Below are 27,228 nucleotides of genomic sequence, written 5' to 3' on the forward strand. Positions count from 1 at the left end.
GGTGGAGGGAGGGGGGGGGGAGGGGGGAGCGCTGAGGGGGTTTGTGGCGGGGAAAGGGGGGAAAGGGGGAAAAGGGGTTGCCAAATGGCCCCACAACGGTGAAATCCCACTCCTGCAAGGCCCCACAAGTGCAAAATCGCCCAACTGGCAAACCCCACAACTGCGAAGCCTCACAACTGTAAAACTCGTCAACTACAAGACCCTGCAACTGCAAAACTCCTCAACTATAAGACCCCACAAAGCCCCACAATGGCAAAACCCCTCAACTACAAGATCCCACAAGTGCAAAATCCCCCAACTGCAAGACCCCACAATGGCAAAACCGCACAACTACAAAGCCCCACAAGTACAAAACTCCTCAACTACAAGACCCTACAACTGCAAAACCCCACAACTGCAAAATCCCCCAACTACCAAACCCCAGAACTGCAAAGCCCCACAACTATAAAATCCCTCAACTGCAAAACCCCCAAATTATAAGATCCCACAAAGCCCCACAAGTGCAAAACCCCTCAACTACAAGACCCCACAAATGCAAAACCCCCCAATTACAAAGCCCCTCAACTGCAAAAGCCCACAACTGTAAAACCCCACAAAAGCAAAGCCCCACAACTACAAAACCCCACAAAGACCCACAACTGCAAGACCCCTCAAAGCCCCACGATGGCAAAACCCCACAACTGCAAAGCCCCATAACTTCAAAACCCCCAACTACAAGACCCCACAAGTACAAAACCCGTCAACTACAAAACCCCACAACTATAAGACCCCACAAAGCCCCACAATGGCAAAACCCCACAACTACAAAACCCCACACATACAAAACCCCACAACTGCAAAATCCCCCAACTACCAAACTGCACAACTGCAAAACCCCACAAAGACCCACAACTGCAAGACCCCTCAACTGAAAAACCCCTCAACTATAAGACCCCACAAAGCCCCACAATGGCAAAACCCCACAACTACAAGACCCCACGAGTACAAAATCACCCAACTACAAAGCCCCACAACTGCAAGACCCCTCAACTGCAAAACCCCTCAACTGCAAGACCCCACAAACGCCAACTACCACCAACGAAACCCCGCAGAGGCAAAACCCTTCAAACACAAACACCGCAAATGCAAAACCCCACATGTGAAACCCCAGGACGTGTGCAGCCCCACAAATGCAAACCCCATAAATGCAAAACTCTGCGAATCCAAGCCCCACAGATGCAAAACCCTGATAATTCAAGCCCCATAAAGGCAAAACCCCATCGAACGCCACAAGGCACCAGCGGACGACGTTTTTGGGGCCGGTGCTGCCGCCTTTGGGGCATCTTTCCACGGGGCAGCTGCCTTTAGGGGCGACGTTTTGCTTGTTAGGGTTTGGCTCATCGCTCCCCTACAGCCACGTACGCTCTTTATTGAAGAAAACGGGAAGAAGACAGAAAAATTATACACGAAATTTAACTTCCCAGCTCAAAACCTGCCAAATTTGTGCATTTTTATTAGTTTTTTTATTAAAAACCTTATTTTTTTATTACGTTTTTTCTTTCTTTCACCTTTCAGGAACCCACAGCAAGGGAAAAAAAGGCTCGAAAACGCCTTTAATGCTCATTTTTTTCCAAAAAAACTTGACTTTTTCACGGGGATTTCGAGCGTCATCAAGTCCTCGGCCAACGCCACCTCTTGGCCGCCCAACGCCGCCTCCGCCTGCCTCTTCAGCTGGGTGACATCGGCGTCCCCCTCGCCGACCCCAGCTTTGTAGCGCTGGCTGAAATGAGTCAAAAGCAATTTTTGAGCCCCGCACAGCTTGGCGAAAGCAGCCGCCGTTTTTGGGGTGCTGTGGCCGTGCTCTTTGGCCTTCCCCTCTTGGCTGTCGTCCAGCGTGGCTTCGTGGATCAGCAAATCGGCTTCGCGGCAAAGCTCCGCGGCTTCGTCCCCGACCGGCCCCGAACAATCCCCTAAAATGCAGATTTTTCGGCCGGGCACCGGCTCTTCTAAGACGTCCGAAGGAGAAATGGTTCTGCCGTCCTCCAAAACGAGGGAAATTCCGTTCTTCAGCTTCCCGTACGCCGGACCTGGCTGAACTCCTGGCAAAGAGAGGCGAAAAAAAATCCTTTAGGACGAGATTTGGTGTATTTAGAGCTGTCTTACCGGAAAAACACGACCTCAATGCAAGCAGCACTCGACAATTCATACAGCTCGTACAAAATAAAGCGCGTGTAACCCTATCGGGAAGTGCTTTTGAAGAAAAGTTACGTTCTTCAGAGGGAAATCAATAAATTCCTGCAAAACGCGCTGCCGTCCCTTCCTCGGCTAAGCCACAGGGTGCTTTTTAAGGCTTTCTGAGCTTGGTTATTCCTCTCCGTACCGGAACAGGCTGCGATTTTAACTGGCATCGGTGGTTTTTACACCAAAAATTCGGATTGCTGCCTTGCTATAAACGTATGAAAAGCTCTGCTAGAAAACAGAAGATGGAATCTGAATGGATTACAGAGCGGCGCAGCAGCCCTGATTTAACAGAAACCCTACAAAGGTGGCCACAAAAAGGTTTCAGCTGCTTAACCCCACGGCGTTAAATACGCTGGAAGCTGGAGTCACGAAGCTTGAACCTTTAGGCCTTTCAAAATTAGTTAAAAAGAGGAAAAATAAGTAGTAGTAGGAAGTTACCGAGGTCTTTCAGTTTTTCTACGTTGAGTTTCCCGGGCCGGGGCTTCTCTTCCACCACGAAGCCGAAGGAAGGCACGCGGTGGAACAGGCGAAAGGCTTTCACCACCAGCTGCTCGTTGTCCAACAGCAAGTAAGAGTTTTCCCCGGGATCCAGCTGGAGAATTCTCCCCCGGGCTTCCCGGGGAGATATCTCGTCTCTCAACAAAGAAAAATCTTTAAATTCTTCCGCAGGGCACTGGTCCCGCGTAGGGACGAGCTCGTGGACAACGTAGGGGAACGCGAGTTGGGAGTGGGAGAGCTCCATGGTCCTCCAGATGAAGTTTCTCAGTCCGATCGGGCCGTAAATATCGAGGGGTGGCTTGGTTGGGTCGGGGCTGCTTTGGAGGCTGAGGGTACACAGCAAGCCGGGAAGCCCGAAAAAGTGGTCGCCGTGGAGATGAGTTATGAAAATCTTGGTTATTCTGCCTAAGGATCAGGACAAAAGAGAAAAAAACAAGGTAAAAAATAAACAAAAAATGGATTTAGCAAGCGAAATGATCTCAAATAATAATAAAAAAGCATCCAGTTTTGATTTCAAAGGGCTTTAAAATTTTTCTTTTTCTTTTAAAAGAACCTCGCAGTCCCCTCCCGATTGGTTTTCAGATGGAAAAACTTCGCGGCCCAGCTGAGTTTGTGGGTGTCCTTTGGTGTCCAAGCCCTTTGGTGGCTTTTTCTCCTTCCAGGGAAGTAGAACTTAAATTAAAACGACACCACAAGCAGAGAGATTATTCCGATTACCCCGCTGTTCCTCATGAGGGTAGCCACTTTACGTTTTCCTCCATCACTTCAGGTGCTCTTTTCTGCAAAGCGGGCAGCCACCAGAACGTGCAGCGTCTCCCCTGTTGCAGTTTGCGGACAGAAAGATGTCAGGGAACGAAAAAAAAACACAGTTTTTGCGTGACCGCAACCCTTGGCAGCCGTTTTACCATTTTCATCACGTGTTAAAACGCCACAATAAGAAGGACCAAATGCCTTTCGGTTTAAGGACGATTTAGGAATGATCACTACTTCGGTCTGTTGGCTTGCACGCTAAATCTGTAGTTTAAACCCAGTCTCTGCTCCCCGTTTCACCCTGCAAAGCCGAAGAAATTAATTCAGGAGAGCTTCGTTCAGAAGAGTTTGGTCCTCAAACACAATTCGGCAGCGCCGAGCGATCAGGGACTACGGCACAGCAGGTTCAGCAGCCGCCGCCCATCCCCAGATGCGCACGCATGTTTAGCTATGCATTCGAGTAACAGGAGCACGAAGGGCAGAGTGTTTTGCTTAGATCTCAGGAAACTTTTCGGCACTCACCTGCTTTCAGCTGGCTTTTCATCAGCTGGGTTTGCGTCCCCTCCCCGCAGTCGAAGAGCCAGCACTCGCCTTCTCGCCGAAGCACCAAGGCGGACGCCCCCCTCGTTGGAGAGGGATACGCTGAGCCCGTCCCGAGGAACGTTACATCCATCGCCATTTTAAACGTCTCGATACCTGAAAGAGAGATTTTTAAGTCCCCGAGCAGATGTATTTATGCGGAGAAAGCACCAAATGTTGTTCTTTTAAGGGAAGGCGCCTGACGTATTTGAGAGTACCTTATTTTCAGGTGGGTTTCCACTTCACCTCAGCCTTCAGGCGCCTCAACAGTGCTGGGGGCTGAAAGAGCTTCAAGCTGTGGCATCCCCAGGAGGCAGATTTACAGATTTCTCTTCCTTTAGCTGAGGATGTTGTGGGGATTAATCCCTCCGAAGCTGAAAAAAAAAAAAAAAAGAGAAGAAACCGGACCGGGGCCTTACGCCCTGCCTTTGTACCCTCCCAGCAGCAGCAGGTAGAGGCTGGGGGAAAGGCAGGGAAGCTCAGATCAGCTTTCTCGATAGGCAGGATCAAAGTTTAATAATTTTTCTATTTTATATCTGCGTGACGGGAAGGTTTCAAAGCCCGCGCCCGGCGCTGCCACACGGCGCTGGCTTCGCTTTCTCCTTTCAACCTCTCGGCGCCTCGCCCCGGCTGGCTGGCGTGAAACAGCATTTTCAGGAGTTTCAGGCAGGAGAAGGCAAAAAAAAAAAAAAATAATATATATATAAAAAAGCCACGGTGAGGGCTTTGAAGGTTCCTCCGGGAGCAACGCTACAGGTAGGGCAAGTTTTAATTAAGAAAATCCGCCGGAGAGGCGGCCAGCTCCCAGATGGGACCGCCTCTTGCGCGGGGAAGCCGGGCAGCGTCTTTGCCGGCCGTCCTGAGGCTTTTCTGAAGCGAAAATGAGGGAAAAACGGGGTTTTTAGGGCCGTGTGGTGACCGGGTGTGAGGGGGGGGAGGGCTCAGCCAGCACCTCCATCCACCCGCCCTCAGCACCGCGGCCGTAACGGTAATAAAATGCAAGCCACGACCACGGGAGCCACCAGGCGACCCCCTCGGGCTCCCCTCAGGCTCCCCTCGCTATTTGGGGTCCCTTTAGTCCCGTTCCCGGCCCCATTCCCGTTCCCTTTCCCGGCCCTACCCGTGCGGGTGGCCCCGGCGGCGGCAGGCGGAGCCCGCGCTCTGTGGGGCCGGGCCGGCGGCGGGGCCACCCCCGGGGCCTCGGCGTGAGGAGAATCGCGCCCCAAGCGCCAATTTTGGGGGTTTTTGGGGTTTGCCGAGGGCCAAGCGGTGTGGCAGCGGGCTCCCAGTGGGGTTTGGAAGCTGGGAGCTGTGGGAGCGGTGGTTTTACGCCATTCCCGGCCCTGCTTGTGGCAGCCGGCGGGCCGCGGTTTCCTCTGAAGGATGCAAACTGCCAGGGGACACACACACACAAGGATTTTTCTCTTCATCTTACACATTTCAGCAACAATCCTTACAAATAGTCACTAAAATGTGCCTAAAACCTGATAATTCACGTCAAATATCCCCCTCTTCCCCCCCCCCAATCCCAAACGCAGTGTCCCGGTCGTGCCGGTGGATGCCACAGCCACTTGCACCTAAGACTTATTTGGTTTTATACTTTTTTTTCCTGATAAAAAACACCTAAAGGTTCTTCAGACCCTTAAAGGCTTCAGTGTAGAGTGCTGTGAAACAGGCAGATGTTCCAGAAAAACTTCTGAGAGAAAAAATTTAATCGTTTTGCTTACAGTCCGCGTCCCTGCTTGGTCCCTTTTGTCCCTTTACGAGGGACAAAAATCAAGCAGACTAAAGAAAAAATAAATAAAATTTAAAAAAAATGTGGGAGATTTGGGTGATTTCTACATAGGTCAAGCATTATTGGTTGTAGAAGAAACAAAACCAAATGTAATTTAGGCAAAAGGGAATGCGTTTTACTAAGAAAATAGAAGAGCAGAACACACATTTCAATAGAATTACAGCGTAGAAAGGAGGAAAAAAAAAATAAACAGGTCACATTTAAATACAATTTTAGTTTCAACAAAGCAATAACCCTCCAAAAGTAAAGCCAACCCTGGACAGATCAGGCTAGGATCTCACAAGCACTGCAGCACGGAGTCGCAGCGTAAGGTAGATGTGCCTAAGGTAGAAATAATTTTGCTGTTTTATTTATTTTCTCAAAAAAAGTCGATCTTACCGCTGTGCGGTCCTAACAGGATTCGTGTTTTTGTTTCAGAAAGGAAATATTTAAAAGGTGGAGAAGTCTGGTGCTGGATTTGCCTCACAGTTCACCCAGAAGGGGCTTTTTGCTGCCACGGTAAGATGTGTTTCAGGTCAAGGTAGCTGCATGCGGAATTAGATGTCCCTTCACCAGAGGCATTGCGTTACTCAACTTCAGCTGTCAAGTGGCTGTAATGAGAGCTTTGCTCTAGATTTTCTCCTTGCTCCAGTGTTCAATGTAACAGCAGTCCCTGCCTGTTACAAGCATCTGTTAGGAAAGGGGACGGTGTCGTCTTAAAGAACCCGAAAACGGCAGCGGGTCCTCCTCCTGCAGTGTTCCTTCCTGAGCGGCAAGCTGAGAAGCAGCAATTAATTCAAAGCTTAATTACGGCTGAGGAATTGACCAAGCTGCGATTGAATCTATATGTTTTATTTAAAAATAAAATAAATCTGAGATGAAAGGGAGGAGTGAAAAGCAGTTAAAGTGTGAGCTGACGTTCCCAGCTGCTGATGGAAAAAGGGCTGCACCTTAAAGGCAGAATTCTGCAGAATACTGCAGATTAGAGACGACTCCTGTTTTCCTACCGAGGGTCAAAAGCCCACTGAGGATGAACTCCTGGCCTGAAAAAAACCATCAGAGCGAAGAGACGGCTGCAGAACTTTTTTATTTTGTAAAGCCACGTTCGACTCACGGACTGAGGGCCCTGCCTTTGCCATGGGGCTCAGCCAGGATGCGAGATCAGTGCGTAGGATCCTTTCAGCACTCTTCTGCCTAACGAGGACGGCGTCAGAAGAGGCGAGGAAGTGTGCGTTGCCGCTGTCTTTCGATTGAGGGAGGCAGAACCCCGCCGCCGGGCGGAGCTGCGCTTTCAGAAGGTAAAAACAATCGTCCGCTAAATAAATAAATTCCTTTTTTTTTTTTTTTGTTTTTCTCGGTAAGATCACGAATTTAAATACGCTAAAAACAGGCATAGCAAAAATAGATGAAAAAAAAAAGCACTCTTTGTAAAAACATCACGTGTACGCGTTGGTCTTTTTCGTGTATACGCACATGGACAAGCTGCAAACCACGTTAGGTGGCGACGGGGCGCTCAGAGCCCCGCCGGACAGCATTTTACCACAGTTTGAACGTGCAAAACGTTCCCCCCCCCCTCACCGTTTTCTGCATTTCGATAATCAGTCTTCTTTCCTCACCTAGGTAAAGCCTTCCAAAAGCTTCCTGCTCTTTCTCGTTGTTTTAAAATCGGAGGCTAGGCCAGAGATCACGTCCAAAGAGGTACAGAGACTGGCAGACAACACAGAAAGCCCACCAGCCTTCAATTTGTCGTGAGCCGCCCCCTTCTTTTGTTCCTGAACGAATTCCCTCTGCTGTTGCCACAAAGAACGCTGCGCGACACCGCAATTAGAAGACTGATTACGGAAAGCAGAAATGAGTGGTTCTGGAAATCAGCAGCGACGAGAGAGCAGCACGCACATGCAGCTACGACATCGTTAACCAAATGATTGAGCGTGGGGAGGGCTCTAAGGTAGAAACGCCATGTCCTTTTCCCAATTCATCCTCGAGAGCTCTCTGGATGGGTGCCGTCATCCGGACACAGTTCACCGGACGCTTTGGGGGGAGCGGGGAGCGACCTACGTCAAGGGAGAAGGGCAGAAGAGCCACCGAAAGAAGTGAAAATAAATTACAGGACTCAACGGGCATGATTTCAATTGGTCTGAAAAAAAAAAAGGGATCCCTGCAGAGTAGGAGGTACTGCCTGAGGAGCGAGAGCTTCTGGTCCATCAGTGAACCTTAGACTCCGGCCAGTCGTAGACATCTGGCATGAAGGATTCGTATTCGTAGGTCCAGACTTTGGATCGAATGTACCGGTTCTTGTCCGCAGGCTCGGGGTAATGGAAAGCCATGTTGTTGGCGTACAAAAACTCCATCACCTGCGAAGGTAAAGAAAAAAAAGCACTGGGCTACAGCCACGCTAATAATATTATAATAATAATAATAATATTTCGGGCTTAGCGAGACAAATCGCAAAATCTTTTCACAATTCCTGCGTGATCGGGGTCTGAAAATTTCCTGTCAGTTTGTCTTTCACACTCACCTTGACGGCGATGTAAATGGAAACTTCCCTGATATTGGACAGCGGAGGGTAAAGCCTTCCCTGGGCGAGCTCCTCGTCAGTCAGCTGCTCCGCCAGCGCCTGGATTAGAAGATCAACAACTTCTCACCTACCAAATAGGGGCAGGAACGTGCTAAAATACCCAAGAAAACCCTGTTGGGGTGCTCTCACTACTAGTTTTCCTAAAGCAGGCGGTCAAAAATAATACCTCGGAGGTCAAATCTACAATCCGCGCCCGTAGCAGGCTTCGTTAAATATTTAACCGAGTTAAACCCATTTTCTTTTTTCCCCCGACAGGAAGGAAACCAAAAGAAAATCCTCGAGTTTCAGCGAGATTAAGGTAAGCTCCCACGCTTACCTTAGCGGCCTCCAGGAAAACCTTATCACTAATATGTCGAACGCTGCTGAGGATGACGGCGAGAGCCACGCCTGCAACAAAACCATCGCCGATTAGGGGCCACCGCGCTAACTAGGGAAGCCAGAAAAGCTCCGAAGATTTGTAATGTTTAAGATTTAATACCTGGGAAGATGTAAGCGTTGTTTCCTTGGCCCGGTTTGAAGGTTCTTCCGTCTTCCAGGGTCACCAGGTCGAAGGGGCTGCCGCTGGCGAACAAGCAGCGTCCCTGTGGAGGCAAGGGAAAGAAACCATCAGCCCCAAAAAGACCAAAAGAGCGAAAATTAGAAGCCAACAAAAGCCCACGCAGTACAAACACGCGGTGGCAGAGGGCACTAAAGCACTGTCAGGCTTGCCACCTAGTGGAAGAAGAAGGAGGCGGAATAAAAATGTAGCGGTGATGGCTTCGTTTCCTTCCAGACTTCCTGGTTTAGCGAAAAAGTTCACAGCAGCCAGGATCAGGCTGCTCCTGAGGAGGAAAAGATGAAAAACACCAGCAAACCTGGCCCTGATTCCTTCCTCACGTAGTTAAGATTTTGTTCTGCCTAACAAAATCTCTCTGAGACACTCAATAATCTTCATTTTAAAGCGTTTGCTACCGAAAGCTGAGGGGTAGATTTCGTCCAGGGGCCGGCGTGATTTCCGCCTAGGGCTCGTTTTGGAGCCGTTAGATTCGGGGCTGCGCTTACAGAAAAAAAAAAAAAAAGGCTTTTTGAAAAGCCCCACCTTGAAAGTTTATGGTTTAAAAATAAGAGAGGAAATTCCCAGACAGCTACAGACACCGGGAACGCGAGGAGAGAGGGTGACCGACTGATTATCATGAAGTGGCCACCACGTACCTCTGTCAACGTATAGGCTTCCTCCGCCGTGCACTCGGCTTTCACCGTGGGGTTGCTCAGGGCGAATATGATCGGGCGCTCGTTGATGGAGCCCATCGCCTTGATCACGTCGGGGGAGAAGAGGCGGCCGGCTCCCGCGACTCCTGGAGCAATGAATCAGCGATTTATGAGCTAGCAGGAGCACACGGAGCCAAAAGGAAAGAGAAACGGAAGCGATTGGGCTCACCGATGATGGCGGAAGGTCGCAGCACGTTCACCGCGTCGACAAACGTCTTTGGGATCTGCTCCGGAGCCGGGTGGGTGAACGGTTCCTGGTTGGAATCCACCTTTTGTTCTCGGCCCTGCAGGGAAACGTGGATTTTAGCCGTGAGGACGCGTAAAGGAGGGGTATTTCTGTGGTATTTTAAGGCTTGGTGCAGCCTTACCTGAACCAGCAATCCGTATTTGTCGAACATCCATATCCTCTTGTAGGCTTCCTCTGCTGAAACACCGGTTTCCATCATGGCCATGACGATGAGGTTCGCGATTCCCAGGGCAGCCTTGGGGATAAAAAGCCCCCGGTTTTTATTTTAAAGGATCCCAAAAAGGGGTCTGTCGTCACCACCGTCTTTCCCTCCACGCGGGGCTGAGTGTAGCAGGCAGAGGGAGGTGCAGAGCAGGGCTGGAGGCTTTTTGCAGCTCATTAAGTGATTTTGTCAGCACCCTAGAAGCAATTTTGCTGACAAACCAAGGAGCACGGCGCTTCTACTGCCGCTACCAAGTGTCTGCTGCAACCAGCCACTGATTTAACTTCCTAAGAAAACCACGGCTTGTTCCTCCGTAAGGCCATCAAAATTAACAGATGTGCTTCCTCCCTTTCGTGGATAAATCCACGCAAAAAAAAAAGGTGAAAAACTGAGCCCTGGCAGGTGTCAGGCTGCTTTCGGATAGCATTTTTGCAGCAGCTACTCCCTCCTGTCGGTGCAGAATCCTTTTTAAGGCACGGTGAAACGCAAAGAAACTCGAAGAATCTGCAGATCCTGCGTAACCAGGGAACAGAACACACTTAAAGTCTCTAAAACAACGCAAGATCTAAGAGATCTCACCTCTCCTGCTCCCAGGAACAGCACTTTCTGCTCTGAAATCGGCTTGCCCGTGGCTTTCTGTGCTGCCAGCAGCCCCGCCAAGGCCACCGAAGCCGTCCCTATAAAAGCAGGACAAAGATGAAGAGAGTTGAACAGATCTACGCGGCGGATTTTGTCCAGGAAACGTTTCGGCGCGTCCACGAGGAACGCAAAGGGCGTACCTTGGATGTCATCGTTGAAGGTGCAGTATTTCTCTCGGTATTTTCGCAAAAACCGAAAAGCGTTGTGGTTTCCGAAGTCTTCGAATTGGATTAGGGTGTTCTGGCCGTACCTACAGAACACGGCAAATCGTTAAAACTCACCAAATAAACGATTATTTTACAGCAAATCCCGCCCGTTTCTCTCCGGACAGGGGATCCAAAGAGCTCCATCTCCATTCCGTGCACATTTAACAGGTAACGACAAACAGGTCACAGAAAAAAAATTGCTAGAGGCAGAAATACGACAGCATCTCTTGCCATCTACTCATTTCTTTATTCCTGAAGTGATTCTTACGAGGATGGAGTATCCTGGAGTTTTCTTGCCAGCAGTTTTGGCCGTGCAGAATATTTAGGGTCATACCTGTCTGTGATGGCCTCCATGAACTCATCGATCAGGTCGTCGTAGACCTGCGAGCGATCCCTCTTTTGGTACAGGCCCATGTAAAACGGATCTTTTAAGAGGGTCTGAAAAAGAGCACAGCAGCAGGGTGAATCGCTTCCTTGGAGTTCATTTCCCAGAGGTCACATTTTACACCCTTTTCAAAGATTTATAGGGCTGCCATATCTGCTTCCAGCCTGTATCAACGCTCAGGAACTTCAGCTGCCGCTTGAGGTTGGTTAAAAACTAACTGAGGTTTTTCTGGGATAGGCATTTTATTTACATTACTGGACTCCAAATCGCTTCCCCTTGCTCCAAATGTTCGGTTTTCAGGCGCTGAAATAAAAAATCTTCTCTTATAACACCAAAAGCTCTTAATTAGATATTTTTTTACAGCGCTAAGTTTCAGGCAAAGCTTTGTCCAACTCACTGTGTTGTCAGTTCCAACGTCGATGCACACAGGCAAGCATTTATCTGGATGGATTCCTGCACAGGCCGTATACAAGCAGAGTTTCCCCACGGGAATTCCCATCCCGTACACCCCGAGGTCTCCGAGACCCAAGATCCTTTCTCCATCAGTGACAACAACAGCCTGAAAACAAAACAGAAGTCAAGCTATCGACGATTACTGACATTTTATAAAGTTTATAGTGATACAAATTGTTTTTTTTCCAGGCAAATAATCAGGTATATTTGTACGGTTAAGCAAAGAACACATTGCAAGGATTTTCTTTTCTTTTCTGGATTTTTTTCAGGATTTAACTCTTCAAGACGTGCCTTATCTTCGTTAGCTCTGGCTTGCAATCATCCTCAAACGACTGCCAAGGACGCGTTATTCAGCGCTTAGATTTCCCTCAAATGCTAGCCCAGAAGCCCTGCTGGGATTAAAGAATAATTAGAAAGAAGAATCGTACGATGGCAGTACCTTGACGTCGTTCTCTGGCCAGTTATTCACAATGGACCTGATGTGACCTCTGTCTGAGATGGAAATAAATAACCCTCTGAAAGAAAAAAAAAAGAAATATTTGATGGGTGACAATCAGAAATTTAATTTTGCTTCGTAAAACTGGATTCTAAACAGCGAAACTTTATTAAAATTGAAGCGTTGCCATCACTGACACAAAACATTCAGAGGACAATTTGTCGTATGCATTTCTGTTCAGTTATTTGGATGCTCTGGAACAAAACCACAGAGGAAATACTTTGCAGGAGTGCTTCTCTCTGGGAAAAGGGGAGGCAATGAAGCAGAAAAGAGCCCAGAAACCCCTCCTGAGCTCCAGGTGAGGCTGGCTGGCCTTCAGAGATCCCTTTCAACCTATTCTTGCCTCCAAATCCTCAGGAACCTCAAGGAAGAAACAGAAAACAACAAAAAATATCAGCGCTATCCATCTCCTGTGCTTACTTTGGTCTCCTGAAGATGTGTCCGTACTGGGAACAGGCGAGGCCCACCGTTGGTGTATACACGATGGGCATTAACCGCTCGATGTCGTCTTGTAAAACCCTGTAGAATAACTTCTCGTTCCTCTCCTGGATTCCCATGATGTAGATATACCTGAAACCGAGAAAAAAAACGACATCGATTTACCAATTTTCACATTTACGCTTGCTTAAGACAAGGTGAAAATGATCGAAGCAAAAACTTCACGCAATTTCTTCACGAAATTCCTTTTTCTGCTCAAGCTGGACACGTGGATACACGTAGGCGCGTATGAAACCAGTGCCAGGATGCTAAAAACATCCCCTTCGACACAAGAAACGAGCAAAAAAGCTTAAACACCAAGCAAAAAAGCTCTCAAAAATAAGTAAGTAAATAATAAATGAACCAAATGACCCCCCCACACACTTTTTCATCCAACCTGAGGGTTACAAACAACCGAAGAAGGTTATTTTGGATATTTAACGCCACGAAATGTTTATTTTCAGCCGTTTCCATTTACTTGCAGGAGAAAAGAAGGCCGGCGGGGCGCTTACTTCTCCAAGGGGTCCGTCATTTTGGCCAAATTCTTGTGGAAGCGTAAGGCTTGAATGTCTTGGGTCTCTATTTTGGGAGGAAGAAGCCCTTGCAAGCCGAGCATCTGCCGTTCGTGCAACGTAAAGGCCATCCCCTGAAAAACAAAAAGAGAGAAAGGGCAGAAATAACTTGTCTGTTATTTTTTTTTTCTCCAGCATTTCCATTTCTCCTGGATTTTTTTTTTTGCCATTATCCACTCCCGGGACGTTCGTGGCTGGAATATCCCAAATGTTACCACACCAGGGTGGCTCCGGAGAGATATTTTGGGGTGGGTGCCCTGCAGCAGCTGCCCCAGGGCACAGATTTGGGCATTTTGGGCTCTCCTGCGTGGGTTTCCCTCCTGAGCACGGCTTTTCCGCTGCGCTGAGTCCTCGGGTGCCCTCTCCCAGATGTCGTTTCCCTCTGTGAAACGGGAGAAGAGCGACGAGATTCCACCGCAGATGTTTAGGACTCGAACAACAGCTGGCTCTTGAAACATTTCCCAGAAAGAAAGGGTTGACCAGAGCATTGGGAGGTCACCCAGTCTGCTCCTTACGCTCACAGCCACAAAGAATCTGCATTTTCCCACTTATTTGCACTGCTCCAGACCCCAAAAAGTGACCGAATCACCCTAATAATTCCGCTCAGATCACACTTCAACCCAAATCCTTCATTTTTTGCTCCAGGCAGTGCCTGATCCCTTGGGACTGTAACACTCGGCGACCAAAAAGCCTCATTTTGTCACAAATTCCGTTTCAGAAGAGCTAAATTGAGGAAAAAAAAATAAAAAATCCCATTTCTGCCAGGAAAAAAAGAACAAAAACCATCAGCTATTTTGCAAAAAATACTCGCAAATACTTGGATTTGCAAAGCGTTTGACCCTAAAATACCTTATTTATTATTATTTATACGATATTTTATTTTTGACAACCTTCTGTGGAGTAGTTTTGATGATATTGAACTCAATTCCTCCTTTTTTTTCTATTATCTGCAGATGATTTGTGAACCATTTTATTCTTTTTTTTCCTAAATCTGTTTCGGTTTCACTTCCACATCCCTCGCGTGAGATGCGAAAGGACTCCCTGGGAACGTTAAGCTGCACGAAACCACGGGCAACCCAACTTTCTTCCCCTTTCCCTCCGCTGCCTCCGAGTTCATCGCCATCAGCAGTTTATTTCTTCTCTAAAACAACCACTTCTCTGCGGAACACAAAATTGGAGGGAAAAAGAATTTAGGACGTTGAGCTAAGGACAGCTGGTAAACAGCTGCGGCATTTCTCCCATCCCTTCAGGCTCCGGGAACATAAAAAAACGATGCCGAAAGGATCAGGACACGAAGGAGAAAAGAAAAAATAGGTTTGAATTCTTTTCAGAGCACGCAAAAACCCGGGTGTTTTGTGTTTGGGGTTGCAGCTCGCTCCCTGCACAAAAAAGAAAAAAGAAAAAAAAGAAAAAAAAAAGAAAAAGCAGCACCCCCAGGTGCGAGGTGTCCTTTCTCTGCCTATTCAGCGCTGACTTTCACTCCGATTAACGTCCACAATCCTCTCAGCAGCTCAGGAAAAGCAGGCGGCCCTTTTAAGCTGGCCCAGACGACGCAGCGGGCGCATCTAGGGGAAAGAAACAGCACGCCTCGAAGACCCCCGACGAAACAATTCATACGTAGGGTCGATTTTGTCGCAACAAAACCAACGAACTGCCACGGGGGAGAGGAAAAAGGGAAGGCAACGAAGCGCCGACAGCTTTTTAGGATCGCTGACTCCTGCTACAAAGAGCAAGCGGCGCTATAAATACCAGCCCAGAGGAATTCCTGTTGCCCACTAGGCACAAAGGTGCACGGGAGACCATTCACCTCTGGGTCATAAACCTTGAAATCGTAAGCGTTTTCAAAAGAAAAAGCGTTTTATAGCGCTTTCTGGACTTCCCATTTCCTGAACTGCTTCTTTTGGCTCGATCCCAAAGTCCACTCTTGCACAAGGGATCCCTTGGAGCAAATTAACGCAGTTCATCGCTCGTACGAATCAAAGGTGTATTCGCTATCTCAGCCACGATTTCAAAGTTTGTGTTTATGGGCAGCATAGGGCATTCTCCTTGGATTTCTTTCCTCTTTTTCAACCTCATTTCGTATCTTTGTGTTTGTTTGTTTGTTTGTTTTTCTCCAGAAACAGCGGGATGCGACGGAGGAAGCCAGGCTGCACGCGTGCTAAAATCCGGCAAAAAAAAAAAAAAAAAAAAAAAAAAAAGGTATTTTGCTATCATGGAAAAGCTTTGCTCACTTCTCCCATCGCTACGCCTTGAAATCCACGCTGAAGCTACGAGAAGAGGGCTGCTAAACCCATCGGGCAGCCCCTTTAGGGCCCTAAAACCTCCGAAACCAGGCGGTTCCCTTCCTTCCCTCCCCCAGCCGCCGTGCCTGGGGAGCAGAAGAGCTGACGGCAGTTAAACGGGGGCGCACCTTTGGTACTTACACCTCCTCTGCGACCAGGAGATGATAATAATAAAAAAAAAAAAACGAGTTATATATTAAAGAGCTCCATCTCCTGCCACAGCTCAACCCCTTTTTAAAGCACGCACGCCTCCGGGAAGCTGATAAAAGCTGCAGAAGCAGCAAACACCCGGTTTTTATTTTTTATTAGTCGGTTTATTTTCGTCCAGCCAGCTTTATTACTTGATTTCGTTGAAAACACCGAACCTGGGGGTGTTTCAAGCGCCCAACAGGTTTAAAACCGCTGCTTCAACAGCGGAATTAAAAGGCCCCGAAGCCAATGAGGTGTCATCTGAATCCCTGGCGCCGGCCACCAAACATCGTGGCACATTTCAAACAGCCACGGATGGCAGCGGGGCAGTTCCAGAGCCTCCTGCAATTGTTTGGCTGCAGCAGCAAGGGCATTACGGATATAGCTCGCGACCTTTGCCGAGCTGCCCCGACAAGAAACGCTTCAAATCGGGAAGTTTTTCATGTCCCCTTCTTCAGTATCGCTTCTCGGGGACACTTAAAAATTAAAAAATCACCTGCTGGGAACATGCAGCTCTCCGTTCTTCCTTCCCCCTCGAGAAAAAACACCATGCTGTGCTCAGAGAGCTCCAGTCTTTAAAAAAAAAAAGAGTAAAAAACCCCACATTTAACACCAGGGGAACAATAAGAACGGCCCTATTGTTTTTGCCTCCCGACGCCGTTGCGTAATCAGCGCTGGGAAAAGCTTACGGGGCTCGAAATTATTTCCACTGGCACGGCGAAGTGTTTATAGCTCAGAAAACTCTTGAGCTAATCTGATCGGGGACGAAACACGCCCCTCTGTTCTTCCCTCCACCCCCGACACGCTTTCATTCAGCCGGCCTCCGACCTCTGCAGCAGGCAGGGAGAGCGTTTAGGGTGAATTGGGAATAAAAAAGCATCACGGGGGGGAAAAAATACTAAAATCAGAGGATAGGGAAGAAGAGAAACGACGGGTATTAAAAACGGGGGGTGAAGTGGTTTTAGTTTACAAGTTGGTTCGATATTTTCGGATTATTTCTGCCTCGGGGCAGCAAAAATAAAGAAACTGGGGATGGGGAGGGAGAAATTGGTAGAGAAAAGCAACCAAACAACAAAAGGACGGTGTTAGGAGTTCCTCCCAACGCAGGGAATTTTCATAATGCCTCTCTCCCTCTCCGCTAGCTCCATTCAAAGCTTATTTTTAGATGCTCCGCGTGCCCCTGCCCAGGGATGTTTCGCGTTGATATGGCTCCGGCCCAACTCCCGGCAAAAGGCAGGAGCAGGACGCAGGAGCTGGCGCTTTTTACAGAGGCAGGAATTTAAATTCCCTCCTGCCAAGTCCGAAACCCAACTCCCCGGGGGTGGTTTCACCCCGGGACAAGGTCCGCCGAGCTGGTAGGAGCTGGAAGATAAGAAATTTGCTGCCAGGGGTGCCACCGACCTTGTTTGTCCGGGGGTTTAACATCAAGGGTTTGCCTTTTTCTTTCGTGTGAGCCCCGCGCCGCGCCAGCGAGCAGGGAGCGGCGGCCGCCCTGATCCGGGAGAGCATGGCTGGGGGTGCTGCACCTGGAAAGGAGGAAAAAATATTAAAAAAAAAAGAAGTTGAGATAGTGAAAAGAGCTGAATCGATGCTCCTGTTCCCACGCCGGCTGTTGGAAGGGAAGTAGGTGTGTGTTTAGCGAGGCCTTTCACTGGATTTACCCCAGTGATAACCCCAAATTGCCTCGCGGCAGGCAGGGAGGAGAAAAGGGAAGGGTTCCCAACGCAGAAAGCGCACGATGAGAGGCGAGAACAGCCCAGGGGAACAAAATAACTTTCTTATCGTCTTTTAGCTGCACCATAAAGCCACGGGAGAGCTGCTGTGAGCAAATATGGACCTGCTGTGCCCCCCCCTTCAACTGAATTCTTCATTTGTCCCTAATAAATACCCTAAACGAGGAAGTAAAATGCAGGACAAACACCGCACCTTATCGTCCTCTAATTAAATTGAAATCCCGTCCTTGCACCTAATGAGCAAACAAGCTCGTGGCCCGGATTCCTCCTTAACTTCATCAATTAAGTCTCTAATCAGGCCGAGCTGGGCTTGATTTTTCTTCTGTTAACCGAGGCCTCGCCTAGCCCGGCGTGACACAAACCAGGCACCCTCCAGCCGCCCTTCATCACTCCGGGAACGCTCAAGCAGTCGAAAAGGATTCCATCAGGCAAATTCCAGCTCCCAACGCGCCTCCCGGCGAGGGTTTTGCTTCAAAAAAAAGGAAGTTTCCCATTCTCCGGCAGCGCAGAAAGGGTTTTGTGGGGGATGAGGATGAGGAGAGCCCCAAAAAAGAGGAAGGAGCAAGGAATGAGGCTGGCGGCTCCCTAAACTGACCTGAGGCTGGCGGGGAAAACGAGCAGGACGCCTGGTGTGGTTGTCTCCAGCAAGGTGCCGAGCGAATGGCATTCCTCAGGCACCTGGAGAGCTGCAGATGAACTGGGAGGCGGCCCCGATACCACGCCCAGCGGCCAGCTGCCCGCTCCGCAGGCGTCCTTTGCCACCCTCAAGCCTTTTCTCCTCTTCTTTCCAGGGTGAATTCCCTCTCTCGGCAAACAAAAGCAGGGAGAGAAATCCAGCACCCGGCTTCGGGGCTTGTTTGCAGAAAGCGCGGCGTTATCTGAACGACTCGAGCCCGCGCCGCTGGCAGGCCGCCCGCAGAACAAACAGAAAACGGGGCTGAAACGTTCAGCGCCGGAGTCTTGCCTCGTAAAAACCCTCCGCACGAATCACAGAGCTGCTTTCTGGATGTTTCGGGGGATGGATTTGCCTTCAGCATCACAAAATCCTCGCTCTTGTAGCCGTGGGAACCGCAGGAGCGGTACTTTCGGCTTAATCCTCCACAAAGATTTGGTTTTTTCCTGGATTTTATTTCGTTTGCCTTGCTGGGAAGGCTCCTGGAGCATTATTCCGGAGAAGAGGGACGCGGATATACGACGTCTGCTTTCTCTTTTCCAAACATATGGATTATTTTATATAATTTGAGGGAGGAACAAGGATATCCTCACCACCTGCTGCTTCCACAAGGGAATTCCTCCTGGGAAAGTAACTCAGGGAGCAGATAGGGCTGCTGGCTATTAAATAAAACACCTTTAGTGGATGTTTTATCTCACATAAACTCGCCCACCTCTTACAAACCTCGGCGTGCACTACATTTGGACTGACAAATCATAATTATCAATCCACAAATCCTAAAAGGATTCTGGAAATACGCACACGGACGACGAGCTGGCAGCCCCGGCAACGCTGAGGCGTTCCTTCTGTGGCAAAAAAAAAGCTGCAGAAAAGGATTACAGCAAGGATGAAAGCGTGAGTAGCAGGCACCCAGGGCCAGCACCTACCGCGCGTTTTAACACTTCCTCAGCTTGCAGGAGAAAAAAAAAAACAAAAACAAAAACAAAAAACCTTCAAGTGTCGCCTGCACTGCCGCTGCTGACTCATAACGCCGCTGCTGGGGGTTAGCAGAGGCTTTGTCCTCGGGCTGAGGCGTGTTTTTTGCCTTAAATTAGACGCCGGGACCGTGTTTTTGCTCTTTTTACCTCAGGAGAGCAGCGCGGGAGATGCTCCTGGCTGCCCACCCACGAGTTGCTTGCGGGGCTCTCTTTGCATCGCTCCGGCGGATGTATCCTGCTTGCCACTAACTTTTTGGAAGGAAGAAGGTGAAGATACCACAAAAGGCTGCTGGGCTGGCTTCTTTATGGGCCTTTCGTGGCCACCGTGGGTGTTTTAGGGGGATTTAAGCAGCTGGACATCTCCGCCACCACGACCGAGGGGCTCTGAGGAGCCTTCACCTCACAGCGCTCGGTGGTGAGCGCCTGGCAGGACCCGTGAGGCTTCGCCCCGCCGCTTCTTCATCCCCGAAAAGCCGGAAAGTGAAAAAAATAACCCCAAAGGATGGGAGAAGAGGGCTCCGGGCAGGCCAGGCGGCTTCCTCCTGAGGAGCCGCGGCGCTGCCCGGCTGGGGCCGGGAAGCAGCGGCCGCTCCTCACCTCAGGATGGACCCGGGGGAACCGGGGGAAGGTGCCCGGGGGGCGGACGCGGCCTCGGGGCCGCCCCCTGCCCGCGTTACCCCCGCGGCTGAGGCGATGCCCGCCCCGCCGCCTCCCCGCAGAAAAGGCCCCCGAAGGACGGGCTGGGAAAGGGCCGGAGGCCTTCCTAGCAATTGGAGAATCGTTACCGGAGCGCCGTCCGCCTCCTCCTGCTGCCCTCCGAGCGATGCCGGCCGAGGACCTGTCTATTGTGCGACAGCAGCTGCCATCCGCCGGAGCTCCGCCCGCCTCGGAACCCGCCACTGAATGCTGCCGGCGGGGCTGCGCCAGGGAGGGACACTCCGGGGGGCGGGGCGTGCCCGTGACTGACAGCGCGCGCAGCCAATAAGAAGGGAGAAACCTCGAGCGGGCGGCGGCGCTCCACCAATGAGCTCGCTGCTCCGCTGTTCCTCGCGCTGAGCTGAGGGAGGGCGGGCCGGGCGCGGCCGGTAATATGCAAATGAGCCGGGGCCGGCAGCGAATGGGAGCGCGGCGCTGAGGCGAGGCGCCAGAAAGGGGGCGGGGCTTGCGTGAGGGGAGGGGGGCGGCGAGGGGAGGGGGCGCGGAGGGAAAAGGGCGGGAAGGGGCCGGGAGCTGTGAGGGGAGCCCGTGAGGGGAGCCCGTGAGGGAGGGGACGCGGTCATGGAGGGGACCCCAAATGGCTGTGGCAGCCATAAGGGGAGCCCAGCTCTGAGGGGTGGCAGGCCAGGAAGGAAGGGGAGGCAGGAAAGGCACAGCCAAAGCCACCAAAAAGGGGGTTTTTGGGGCGCAAGATGGCCCCCGGGGTTGTTACTTGAGGCGAGGTGCTTCCAGCAGGGACGCCACCACTCCCCTGGGCAACCCGTCCCTGTACCTATCCACGCTTTCTGACAGAAAATCTCCTCATTTTCAACTTAAACCTGCCCTGGCACAACTTGAGGCCATTCCCTCTGGTCCTATTGCCAGTTACCTGTGAGAAGAGGCCGACCCCAGCTCCCCAAACCTTCCCTTCAGGCAGCTGCAGAGATCAATGAGGTCTCAATAAGGTTTCCCCCAACCCAACCAACCCCAGGACCAGTTAAAACGCACGCACATTTCATTAAAACAGAAGGTTTGGCAGAATCACCGCATATCTCCAGAGAAGACACTCGCTTAATCAAAACCTCGCCTCCTAATCACAATTTTGAGGCTTGTCGCGAATTATATATCCTATATATCCCCCTGCTCCCTGTCAGCACGGTTGTGCTGGCTTTGAAACGTTTCCCCATAACGCGATGCTGTGCCTATAAACAAAGAAGATTGCTAAAATACCATGCAAGGTCATGGCTTTGTGCCTGGCTAAGAATAGCCCGAAGAAGGTCTGGACCATGCTTCACGCCTCCGTGGTGGCCAGCAGCACGTTTTTCTTTGCTAAATTTGACTCTTCCTCTTTTATTTGCCCCGTAATCTCCCTTACTGCCCCTTCCCAAATCCCCCCGATAAATTAAATGGAAGATTTTTTATTTTTTTTTTCCCCATCCAGGAGATCGTTTTGGCGGCCCTCTCTGTAACAGCTCCATTTTTTCAGCCTATTTAAAGCGCAAGCACCAGAGCTGGACTCGATGTTCTTGGCTTTTTATATCACCCATTCTTAATGGGAATTAAAATTAAAAAAAAAAAAAATAACAGGCGGGTTTTTAGGCTGAGGGCTCAGGTTAGGCTCAAATTCGCAACTGATGCTTTTTTGCGAGCTTTTCCTTCGCGTAAAAATATCTCTTTGCAGGCTGAGGACCCACACAACCTCACAGATGTGCCATACTTTTGGGGTCAGCCGAGCCCCACAGCCCTAAAATTCAGGCTTGCCATTCAAACAGGCACCTCATGAATAATCTGTTAATGATTAGATGCTACTAATTGTTAATATTAACCTGGAAATTTGCATCTGTGGGCGACAGATTGACATCTTGGCCGGCGTAACGGGAGCTCTGCAGCGTCCACTTACGGATTTGAGGCTGTGCGGAGTCGAGCACAAAGCCAGAAAAACACAGAGGGGAAGCACTGCCCTCTCCTGACCGCTCGCTACCAGTTGGGATTGCTCCTTCAGCTGATCTAAAATGGGAAAAAAAAAGCACCAAACACGAACTGCATTTTTTTTGCAGTGAAACCTCAGCCTACAGCGGAGGAGAAACGGCAGGGGGAGAAAAAATCGAACACCGTAGGCCTTGCGACACGTTTTTTAATTAAAAAAAAAAAATAAAAGGGGGGGGAAAATAGTTTTTAGGGATAGTCTGTCCTGTCCAAGCTGTAATTGGGTGTATTCTCTCCGAACCCTAGCAAAAATTCACACAAACTTCCTAAAGCGCCTGCTTGTTTGCCCTCTACGATTAATCCGAGCAACCCTTTCAAGACCCTTTTGTTCCACCTATTCTGCTGCAAGCCGAGAGACAATGGAATAATTTATTTATTAATTTTTTTTTTTTTTTTTTTGCAGAAATCACCGTATTTGTTGAAATTCGCTCCCCGGCGCCGGGGTTTGTGCTCAGGAGGCTTCTGATCTCCCACGGGGACGAAACACCGAGGCGGTCGGATCCCTTCACCCCGGAGCTGAAAAGTGCTGAGCTTTAGTTGAGGTATATAAATCGCCGCACGCCCTGCAAACCCAGCCCTCTGCCTCTCCCTCCTTTCTTCTTTTTCTTTTTTTTCTTTTTTTTTTTGCAGGGCAGCAGCCTGAACATCCTCCGGGGACCTCCGAAGAGCGGAGGCCGCTTTGCCTCCCGCCCGTCTCACCCGTTTCGCTGGAGCAGCAGCGGATCCAGGCAGCGTAAGGTGAGGGTTTCACGAGAAGCAGCAGCTTGCTGGCTTGTCAAACGCTAGAAAAAGCTCTCCTACACCTAAACCTGTCCCTAAATCCTCCCCCCGAGGAACAGAAAGCAGGGTTAACGCAGCAAGCGCTGCTGTTAGTCCTTCCCCCGAGTCTCGCACGCGTTTTCTTCACAGCTCAGAGCATTTAGGAGTTAAAAGGGGAGAAATAATTCGTAGGGGAGCGATAGTTAAATACAGACCTTGGAGGTTTAAATACAGGGGTTTCTCTTTTACAAACGAAAGTCGAGCCACCGTGCCGGGGAGGCACAGCGCCCCAACAGCAGCACGAATGGAGGCTGTTTTCTACGCTCTTTACAGGTTTTTGCTTTAAAAAACGGCCGAGTTTGGTCAAAAAGAAGTACAGAACAACTCCTCCCTATACAAACCCCTCGTTGGCTGATTCATTAGTAAGGTGCTCGTTAAGTGTGAACCAAAAGAGAAGTTCGAGTGGATTCATTCGTGTCCGCGTCTATTTACAAACCACGCTTGTTGGCCCGCCGGCGTGATCCAGAGAAGCTGAGAGCAAAGTGCCTTGGAGAAATGTGAGTTCATTTTTTTTTTTATACATAAACTCATCCGGTTAGGAAAGCGACGCCACGGGAACCCCGCACCAGGTGGTGTCTCCGAAAGAGTTCAGAAGCACCCGGCTCCAACGGGAAGGAGAAACCCAACGAGGAGAAAAAAAAATAATAATAAAATTAAATAATAAAATTATCTTCCCGTCGGGAAAAGAAAAATAAAACCCCGAGTGGTCAAATTCTTTCACCGGCGACGTTCTTGAGGGGTTATTTTCTGCCTCACGCGAGCTCCAAGTTTGGAAGCCGTCGCCCCGGGAGAGGACCTGACCAGAATAAAAAGCTGATTTTTGCCCTCGTCGTTTTCAGATGCTATGGAAAAAGGAAGGAGAAGAAGTCGATTCGACCTCTGTTTGCAAACTTAGCGTGGACCAGCGCCTCTCGGCTGTACGTCGAAGCTGCAAACAGGTCGCAGAGATTGCAAGGCAAGCTTGTTAAGGCAGTGGAGGAAACTCAAGACTCCGTTCACGCCTGGTGATCCCCTTCGATGCGCTTCTTCGGCATCGAAAGGGGTCGGAAAAACCTGGTTGGAAAAAAAAAAAAAAGGCATTCGGAGCAGCGTAAAAAAGGGCTCGAGGAGGGGCAGGAGCCGGGGTTCCTCACCAGCGCTCCTTCTGGTACACCTGGCTTTGCACCATCTCGCTGGGGTGCTCGGAGATGCAGGCCCCGTTGATGTCGCTGAGCTTGTTGTCCGGCAGCTCCTCGGGTTTCGTGCAAAGTTTCAGCGCCCTGGAGATGAAGACGTCCAAATTAAACTCGGGGTCCGTTTGGGCGCTCACCTCTTCGGATTCCTGGCGGAGGTGGGGAGGAGGAGACGGCTCCCGAAGCTCCGGGAGAGTCGCGGGACACTCGAGCCCCGCTTGGGTGCTCTTCACCCACTGGGCGATCTCCAGGAAGAGGTTGGAGGGTTCCTCCTCCAGGGCCAGCTCGCTTTCGGGCACGATGGCCGCTCGTTTCCAGTGGGATAAATCCAAAATCAGCTTGGGTTCCGAGTAGTGGTGGGGCTTGTTGTCTCTCCACAGCAATTTGTCCAGGTAAGAGGGCGACCCCACTTTGTAATCGCAGGATTTGCCGCACTCGGCGTCGAAGACGCGGTCCAGGGAGGAGTGAGAGAGCTCCAGGAACCTCTCCGAGCTGCTCTGCGAATATTTCCGGGGATCCACTTGCGCCTCCTCGGCGATGGATCCCGACCCTGCCCGCGGGTCCCGCTGAACCTCGTCCATCTCCTGATATTTATCGTGCCGCCAGTCCAAATCAGACGAGAGGCTGACGTGGTACCTGGGAAAGACACGAGGTGGGTAAGTCGTGGCTACTGGGTTTGTCCCAGCTGCACCAGTCCCGGGAAGGACTTTTTTAACCGGGGTGTTCGTCTAGGACAGGGAAAACCTGCTCTAACCCTCCACGTAGAGGTTTCAACCCATTTAAAACCCAACTCAGATATGTTTTAACGCACCCCTCTAGTGCCCCCAGGCACTGTACCTGTCCCAGTTCGCCATCTGGCTCTGGTTGGCTTCCATCAGTAAAATGTCATCGATCTCATCCTCGATCCGGAACGGCTGCTGCGACACCGGCTCGTCCTCGGGGCAGGAATAGGGGCTCATGTAAGGGTGCTGCAGCCCCATCTCGGCCGTTAAGCGATCCATGGGGTTGAAGGTCAGGATTTTCTCCAGGAAATCAAGAGCTGTGGATCACACAGAAGCAAACACCCTCAAATCCTCAGAAGCACCGCTCGCTTTCGTTCCACAAACAGCTCCGGGAACCCCAAACCCCCTCGAAGGAAGGAAGGAAGGAATTAAAGGGCAAGTCCTGTCGGCGGTCTAAGGCGGCCACGTTCGTCCTGCCTGCCTCGGGGTGACGTGGCTAAGTCCTCGGCACGACAAACGCTATGAAATTATTTAAAAAATTAGTTAAATCAGTTAAAATTTCAGGAAGTTTGGGCGTCTAAAATTAATTCTGAAAGACCACGGAGAGCGATGACGAAAGCAGAAATTCAGTGCAACGAAAGCGACTAGAATTAAACCTAAACACGGGATTTATAGGGATTTTTTTTGCTGATTCCTTTTATGCAGGCTACAGAAAAAAGATGAAATCCTGCCATTAAAGATGTATTTCTTATTTATTTAAGTCTCATGCGTGGCAGAGTCCCTTCAAGCCCCGTTAAGGTAACGAGAATTGGGTTTTTACCTTGGCTGTCCACCTCGGGGAGCAGCTGGCGCAGCGGCTTCCTCACTTCCCAGGTGCTGCTGATGAAGCTGGGCATCACCTTGAGCAGCTCCTCTTTGTCCTCCTCGTGGACGACCGGGATCGTTTCCAAAATCAGCTGCATCTGCTCCAGCTCGTGTCCCCCTGAACGGGGCAGAGAGAGAAAGCTGGGGAGCCGAGGCGCCCAAAATCCAGGAGGGAAAGAGGCGGAGGATTTTTGGGCTGCGATGCCTGCACCTCCACGCGTTTTTTTGGCAGATTTAGGAACATTTGGGGTCTCAATCCTTTTATTTCCCCGCCTATTCCTAAGCTCCCATAGAAGAGGAACAACGCATCCAGATCTCCCCAAATCAGAGCTTTCCGTGGCTCCAAACACACGAGGAAGGAGGAAAAAAAAAAAGAGGAAAAAAATGAAATAAACGGATGGGGACCCACCTGCAAAGAGCATCCTCCCCGTCAGCATCTCCGCCAGGATGCAGCCGGCCGCCCACATGTCGATGGCTTTGGTGTAGTCGTTGGGCGAGAGGAGGAGGCGAGGCGAGCGGTACCACTTGGTGACCAAGCCTTCCGAAAGGTAACCCTGGAAGAGCAGAGAGAGAATCGTGACGGAATGCAAAAAAAGCCCAAGGTTTGCCCCCGTGCTATTTATTTTTGGGTAATTTTCAAGCCTCGTTTTGCTGCTTCTGTTCCGAAGGCTTCCTAAGAACTACTCAAACAACCTAAAAAAAAAAAAAAAGGGAGAAACCTGCTGTGGGTAGGATTAGCGTCAAGTTCTCCCAAATATTATAGGAAGGAAAGTGAAAAGTGAAGAAAATCGAGTGCAGGAGGGAGCGAGGGCTCGCCTCGTTTGGAGAACCACCGAGATTCAGGAGCTGGCTCAGCCCCTCAGCCCCTCTCCTGAGCATCCAAGCGCACCAAAATCCGGCGTTCTGCACTCAAAAAGCTGCGACGGCGAGTAGCAGGCGCCCCCAAATCAGGAGCTGGGCAGCACCCAGCACAAGCTCCTCGGTTCCTCTTCCCTCGAGGCTGCAATTTCTGCCACTGACTGCTGGCGGAGCTGCAGCTCTGCGCCGCACCCCAAGCTCTCCGGCCCTGCAAGGGCGCAGAGGTGAGGATAAACCCCAAAACAACCAAAAAACAACGCCTGCTGATGAAGCAGGAACCCTTTCACGCGCTTTTCCTGTGGGGATAAAGGGCAGCTGGTGTTTTATACGAGAAGAAGGGCATCAATGGACGAGGCCACGGTGATTTCTCGATTTCTCGGCGCCTACCTTGTGGGAGTAATGCTGATCCACGATCCTGGCCAGCCCGAAATCGCCGATCTTCAACACCAGGTCCTCGGTGCTGATAAAAATGTTGGCCGGCTTGAGGTCTCGGTGGAGCACGTTGGCCGAGTGGATGTATTTGAGGCCCCGGAGGAGCTGGTACATGAAGAGCTTGGCGTGCTCCTCGGCGAGCTTCCCCTGCTCCAGCAGGCGAGCCAGGTCCGTCTCCATGTACTCCTGGACGATGTAAACCACGTTGAACTTGAAGAAATCCCCCCGCAGGCTGCTCCCCTTCGGCCCCAGCACCTCGTACACCTTGACGATGTTGTCGTGCTCCAGGCGCCGGATGATCTTCACCTCGCGGAAGGCGTGCTTCAAGCTCCGCGCGTCGCTGATGGCGATCTTCTTCACCGCCACCTTACGGCAGCTCCTGCTGTCCAGGGCCGAAAGCACCAAACCGTTGGCCCCGAAACCCAAAGGGCGGAAGTTGACGAAGCGGCAGCCCAGGTCGTAGCCGTAAACGCTGGCGATGCAGTCGCACTTCTCGGCCAT

The 27,228-nt window shown here is 50.5% G+C and overlaps 3 protein-coding genes across 5 annotated transcripts; all 3 read right to left on the reverse strand.

The window, feature by feature from the left end:
- Positions 1 to 1,507: 1,507 nt before the first annotated feature.
- On the reverse strand, positions 1,508 to 5,152 carry LOC311220777 (zinc phosphodiesterase ELAC protein 1-like). Its single transcript, XM_084304361.1, has 4 exons — positions 4,266 to 5,152; positions 3,991 to 4,164; positions 2,659 to 3,123; positions 1,508 to 2,078 (listed from the first exon to the last, which is right to left on the reverse strand). The coding sequence occupies exons 2-4, from the start codon at positions 4,145 to 4,147 to the stop codon at positions 1,600 to 1,602; spliced, it is 1,101 nt and encodes a 366-aa protein (XP_084160487.1). The 5' UTR covers positions 4,148 to 4,164; positions 4,266 to 5,152; the 3' UTR covers positions 1,508 to 1,599.
- Positions 5,153 to 6,652: 1,500 nt separating this feature from the next.
- On the reverse strand, positions 6,653 to 20,117 carry LOC311220816 (NAD-dependent malic enzyme, mitochondrial-like). Of its 2 annotated transcripts, XR_014619268.1 has the most exons (17): positions 19,964 to 20,117; positions 17,197 to 17,321; positions 13,265 to 13,398; positions 12,696 to 12,845; positions 12,219 to 12,294; positions 11,724 to 11,885; positions 11,276 to 11,379; positions 10,876 to 10,985; positions 10,676 to 10,773; positions 10,016 to 10,129; positions 9,817 to 9,931; positions 9,591 to 9,733; positions 8,878 to 8,980; positions 8,716 to 8,786; positions 8,340 to 8,438; positions 7,438 to 8,175; positions 6,653 to 7,104 (listed from the first exon to the last, which is right to left on the reverse strand). XR_014619268.1 is itself a non-coding variant. In XM_084304430.1 (16 exons), the coding sequence occupies exons 2-16, from the start codon at positions 17,302 to 17,304 to the stop codon at positions 8,026 to 8,028; spliced, it is 1,737 nt and encodes a 578-aa protein (XP_084160556.1). In that variant the 5' UTR covers positions 17,305 to 17,321; positions 19,964 to 20,117; the 3' UTR covers positions 6,653 to 8,025. The 2 variants fall into 2 exon arrangements, 1 of the variants encoding a protein (XP_084160556.1); XM_084304430.1 differs by having other exon boundaries at positions 6,653 to 8,175.
- A 3,691-nt stretch (positions 20,118 to 23,808) lies between these two features.
- MAPK4 (mitogen-activated protein kinase 4) lies at positions 23,809 to 27,228 on the reverse strand (the record flags this gene model as incomplete). Of its 2 annotated transcripts, none has more annotated exons than XM_084304411.1 (5): positions 23,809 to 24,487; positions 24,689 to 24,890; positions 25,394 to 25,555; positions 25,847 to 25,991; positions 26,683 to 27,228. In XM_084304411.1, the coding sequence occupies 5 exons, from the start codon at positions 27,226 to 27,228 to the stop codon at positions 23,809 to 23,811; spliced, it is 1,734 nt and encodes a 577-aa protein (XP_084160537.1). The 2 variants fall into 2 exon arrangements, with proteins under 2 accessions (XP_084160537.1, XP_084160536.1); XM_084304410.1 differs by having other exon boundaries at positions 25,394 to 25,578; positions 25,843 to 25,991.

Source organism: Netta rufina, assembly GCF_964035555.1.
Source record: "Netta rufina genome assembly, chromosome: W".
In the NCBI taxonomy this organism is placed as follows: domain Eukaryota; kingdom Metazoa; phylum Chordata; class Aves; order Anseriformes; family Anatidae; genus Netta; species Netta rufina.

Coding starts and splice junctions, on each gene's coding strand:
- LOC311220816 (XM_084304430.1), bottom strand. CDS start 17,304: ATGCTCTCCCGGATCAGGGCGGCCGCCGCTCCCTGCTCGCTGGCGCGG. Junction 10,130..10,675: donor TGTTCCTGGGAGCAGGAGAG/GTGAGATCTCTT, acceptor TTTATCCCCAAG/GCTGCCCTGGGAATCGCGAA. Junction 9,932..10,015: donor AATACGGATTGCTGGTTCAG/GTAAGGCTGCAC, acceptor GTTTCCCTGCAG/GGCCGAGAACAAAAGGTGGA.
- LOC311220777 (XM_084304361.1), bottom strand. CDS start 4,147: ATGGCGATGGATGTAACGTTCCTCGGGACGGGCTCAGCGTATCCCTCT. Junction 3,124..3,990: donor GAAAAGCCAGCTGAAAGCAG/GTGAGTGCCGAA, acceptor CCTGATCCTTAG/GCAGAATAACCAAGATTTTC. Junction 2,079..2,658: donor AGAAAAACTGAAAGACCTCG/GTAACTTCCTAC, acceptor TCTCTTTGCCAG/GAGTTCAGCCAGGTCCGGCG.